Source organism: Gavialis gangeticus, unplaced genomic scaffold (assembly GCF_001723915.1).
Source record: "Gavialis gangeticus isolate Ggan-Ray unplaced genomic scaffold, GavGan_comp1, whole genome shotgun sequence".
NCBI classification, from domain to species: Eukaryota; Metazoa; Chordata; order Crocodylia; family Gavialidae; genus Gavialis; species Gavialis gangeticus.
This window is the reverse complement of record NW_017728994.1, coordinates 57,751,621-57,756,513: the sequence shown is the minus strand read 5'-3', so window position 1 is coordinate 57,756,513 and position 4,893 is coordinate 57,751,621. Positions and strand designations below refer to the sequence as shown.

The 4,893-nt window shown below is 48.0% G+C and overlaps 1 protein-coding gene across 4 annotated transcripts in view; it reads right to left on the bottom strand.

The window, feature by feature from the left end:
* The window catches only part of ATRNL1 (attractin like 1), a 1,264,546-nt gene that overhangs the window by 1,028,762 nt on the left and 230,891 nt on the right, over positions 1 to 4,893 (bottom strand). For all 4 annotated transcript variants that reach the window (XM_019502887.1, XM_019502885.1, XM_019502884.1 and 1 more), the window contains exon 9: positions 3,265 to 3,448. In XM_019502887.1, coding sequence (XP_019358432.1) covers positions 3,265 to 3,448 — 184 coding nt within the window. The remainder of the gene's footprint in view (positions 1 to 3,264; positions 3,449 to 4,893) is intronic.

The following is a 4,893-nucleotide window of genomic DNA, read 5'->3' as shown; positions in this document are numbered from 1 at the left end:
TGATGGAGAATAGGTTCAGGTTAGAGATCAGAAGGCAATATTTTACAGTTAGGGTGGCCAAAATCTGGAACCAACTTCCCAGGGAAGTGGTATTCGCCCCTACCTTGGGCAAACTCAAGAGGAGGTTGGATGATCACCTGTCTGGGGTCTTGTGAACCCAGCATTCATTCCTGCCCATGGCAGGGGGTCAGGCTTCATGATCCGTTCAGGTCCCTCCTGACCCTAGCTACTATGAAACTATGAATTGACTGTCTTAAGCAGTCTTAAGTCTCTCATGTGCTCCAGAGGCTGGGAGCCCCCCTCAGCTGACTGGGGTTCCCCAACAAAAAGCACATCATGCCTCCCCACAGCTCAGAGCCCAGTCAGATGTATCAGGGCTTGCAGCTGGGAGAGAACTTCATGAACTCCTGTGGCTGAGAGCTCTGCTCATCTGACAGTGGTTCCCAGCTGCAGGAACACATGGCACACTTCCCCAGCTGGGAACTCCCATCACCTAACGGGGCTCCAGCAGGAAGAGCACACTGGCATGCTCCCTTGGCTTAGAGCCAGGCTTGCTCCTTGCCAGTGCAAGGAGAGCCTGGGGTTGGGCTTGCCCTGCATGGGCAATATGGTACAATGGGATCTGATGCAAGATCCTACATCTCCTGCCACGCAAGTGTGGCATGGCAGCCAGTGCAACTGTTGGCAACCCACATCAGATCTCACTCCACCTTTACTTTAATGTCTGTCAGGGACCTAGCAGAAAGCCTTAAGCAACTGATGAGCATAATAGAATAGTATTTTGGTAATGCCGTCTTAAAAATAGATCAATAGAGGGGGAAAAAGAAAAAAAATCCATTTGTTAATGTTGCCAATTGCTGTAAGCTAGTGGCATTTAAAATAAAGACTCTGCAGTCAAATCAAACTTACACATTTCTTAACATTTCCAACAAGCTGACCCAAAAGCAAACCCTGTATGCTTAAAGTGAAGCCACTAATGCCCAAGGCAAATATTAAGCTGAAGGAATAAAATGTTCCGAGACACAGATCTTGATCTCGAAACAGCTTTGAGGTGGAAAAAATTTAAAGGTCAGCGTGTGTATAAAACATAAGCAGCATTCATAAATTAAACTTGAGAAACAAGGAACTGACAAACAGAATCATCAAGCTTTCAGACAGAATATTAATAACTGAGACTACCTATGAACAAAACCAAAACCAATTATGTTTGTCTGGTTTTGAGAATTCTGAGAAAGGAACTTAAAACAGAAACCAGAGATGCTGGAATTGTAAGAGGGCCTGACAGGGAACAAATGGGCCAGGGGCTGCAAGTTGCCCATGCAGCAAGGGGCAGGACCCCAGGGTCCTGCGTGCCACCAGTGCTGCTCATGTGGCAAAGAGGCAAGGGATCCGGGGCCCTGCCCTCAAAGCGTATGAGTGGCACGGTGTGTGGCCTGGAGGCACAGCATACAACACTCTACCATGGGGAAGGTTGATAGCTCTGCCCTAAATGAATGGTACCTATAAGACAGCCTTGCTACATGGATCGTCCACCCAAGAGGCTTCTTTGATTTCATGGTGCTTGGTAAAGGCACGTTTCAGTCTTCACAGGGATGTACTGCACATACCAGTTACAGAAGCTTTGTGCAAGGCATGGGTGGGCAAAATACAGCCCACCAACTGGCTGGATCCAGCCCACAGCTGGCCCTGCAATACCTGACATGGGGCTGCCACCCAGACAGCCTGCAACTGCGCTCCCCCCAACCCCAGCTAGCACGCAGCTTTCTGGTGGGGCTGTTCCCAGTGCGGCTGCAGCCAGCTGGATATTCTTCTACTCCCCTCACCTCCTGCAGGAGGAGCCAAGCTGAAGCTTCCCTCTCCCCCATGTCCACCCAGAGTGGCACAGCAGAAGGCAGCAGTGGGAGGAGTGGCCGCTGGAGGCAAGGGGAGCACAGCACTACCAAGCCGGCTGCAGCTGCACTGGGAATAGCCCCACCAGAAGCTGCGCATCCTGGCTGGGGCCGGCAGGGCTGTTCTGCTCCCCTCGACTCCAGCTGTGGCTCCTGCCACGTTGCACTGCACTATACTGCGTCACTCAAGGAGGGTAGAAGCTTCAGTGGAAAGCTCCTGCCCAGCGCATGAAGATCCAGCTCCAGTTCCTGACCACCTTCCACCTGCTCCACCCACCAGCAGGGGCTGCTCATTAAGCCAGGTTGGCAGAGAAGGTAGAAGGTAGCTGGGAGCTGGAGCCACAGCTCCATACACTGGACAGGAGCCTCCTGCTGAAGCTTCCTGCCCATCCACACAGAGCGGTGCAGCACGGCAGGAGCACAGGCAGGGTCAGAGGCAGCAGCAGCCATCGCTGAAGGCAAGGGAAGCAGAACAGCCCCACCAGCCCTGTCCAATGTGCAGCCCAGCCTGGCACAACATGGTTCCAGCTGCAAGGCTGGGGACCACACAGCAGGGCACAGAGCCTGGCCTCTCCAAGACGTGCCACATGGGTCCTGGCCTTGCAACAGGATTTTTTAGATCTCACACATCCACATTTTCATGAAAAGGAGAAGCAGAGAACACATTGTTATGGGAATGCACTACAGGGTAACAGGGAAAAAATCAGAGGGCAAACAAAATATAAAGGGCAGAAAAAAAGTTATCATATGCTGCTATCACTTCCCCATGCACTCAATCCAGAAATAGTGAGAAAGGCTGTCACTACTGATGGGGCTATTTTCCTCCTTAAGACACCATTAGTATTTGTATTACAGTAGCATTCATAAGCCTTAAATTTATATGGAAACCCCCATGTGCTAAGTATTGTAAAATAATGAAAATGTACCCAAGTAGATACAATCCATGTCCCAAAGAGTTTATTTACAATTTAGTTAGAAGAGAATTGGAGAATTGTTTGGTCTCCCCCTGAGAAAATAAATGACACCTGGGGACAGCATCTAAGGAATTGGAGTTTGCCATGGTCTCTTCCCTAACATATACCTTATACAGGCTGACCTCATACCACTGGGATATTTTGAAGCCTTAAGTTTCTAAATACTCTGATATTCACTTGACCATATACAATATGCTGTTATGCCCTGAGGTTAATTGGAGAACCGTCTCTGCATTTTCTTTAAAAACAATAATTACTGAATATTGTAAAATAATCACTATATTAATATAATTATTACCATAACAACATTTTTACATATTCACCACTGCGCATGTATTAACTCAACAAAAATGGTTCTGTTTTATTTTGATCTCAGTTTCATGTATTCTCAGTTCACTTACCATGTCCTAGTATTAACCTCATATCTGTAAAGGTCATCCACCAATCCATATTTATTGCCAGGTAGTGCTTTGTATCCACCATGAACATAAATGGATTTTGTCATTTCATCAGACACGCTAGTATGACCATATCCACCTTGTACAATCGCTCCTTTTGTTTCTGGCACAAGCCAAGAATTAGATCCTGGAAAATACATATAAAAGACATAAATATATTTTAGAAAATAAGGCCATCATCCTGAAGGCACATGCCACTCAGAGTAATGCTTACTTAGCATGAACAATCCCGTGGAAATCATTGTGAACTAAAGCATTAATAACTTTCATCCTTCAAACCACATATAAGCAGTCATTATACTTAAATACCGATGCAGTTTCACACTAAAGTATTAAGTTGCACAAAACCATATTCACTGAAAGTTAAACATCTACAGTATGTTAGTTAATTCAGTGGTAAAAACTTCACTAAGGCCACATACAAGAAGGGTCTACATATGCATATTAATGTACAAGAATAAACTCCAGTGCTTACTGCCCTGGAGTTTGTTGCTCCCAGGCTCCATGTCTTCACATGTGCCCGGGATCACAGCACATTGAACTTGGTTGGAGTAGCGTGAGGTGGCAGGGGACCCAAGGGCTTAGCCTACCAGCCTGGGGCTGCTCCCCCCAGCAAAACATGCTGTGGAGGAGCTGGCTAGAGCAGGAAGGTACTTCAATGTTGGGCTGGCTGTCTGGCAAGTAGTCCCCAGATTGAAGCACCCTTGTGCCCCAGCCTGCTGAGGCAGCATCTATACATACACTGCTGAGGAGTAAAAAAAACCTCTGCTTGTATTTACAAGTACTATCCTGCTGTGGAGTAAATTAGTTTACTGTACTAACTTGTACCAACCTGAATCCAAGGCAATTTAGAATTGAAAATGACCACCCCAATAATTGGATTCCAAGCATATAAAACTTTTTTAACAAAATTTTCCATGTAAAGAATCTATTTTTGGGATCATTTAAAATTCTTCCACCCCATCACTGCAGCAGGACAAGAAGCAGACAGTGTGAGGGAGACAGGCAGGAGGTATGGGGAGTCAAGTCAGATGATTCCTACCCCTTGCCACCTGTCCCCTCTGCCACTTAAACCTTCTGGTGCCTGTCTGCCCTGAGCCTACCCTGCCCATGCTGCCTGTACCCCGGTACCTGCCCCACAACCTCTTGCCCTCCTAGTGCCTGCCCTCCTCCCAGCGCCTACAAACCTCTTGCACCTTGACCCTGCCACTTGGCCCCCCTCCTGCTTTCTCACCCTTCCATGCCTGCACCTGTCCATGGTGCATGCACCCTCTAGCAACTATCCCCACCACCACCATTTAGCCTCCTGCTTGCCCTCCCTGGAGCTGCTGCCATTACAACCAAGCTGCATGGTTGGGCAGAAGCAGGATGCAGCATTTGTTCTGTGCTGCATGCCCTGAAGCAGAGCCCTGACTTAAGCCAGACCTAGGATGGGAAAGTAAACAGCTGCAACCAGGGGAGGGTGGCTCAGCAGAGTACTAACCACTAACCATTCCCCTCCCACACTTTTACTTGAATCTAAGCCCCTCGGCTTTTTCCCTCATATTGAACGGGGGGGGGGGGGGGGGGGGG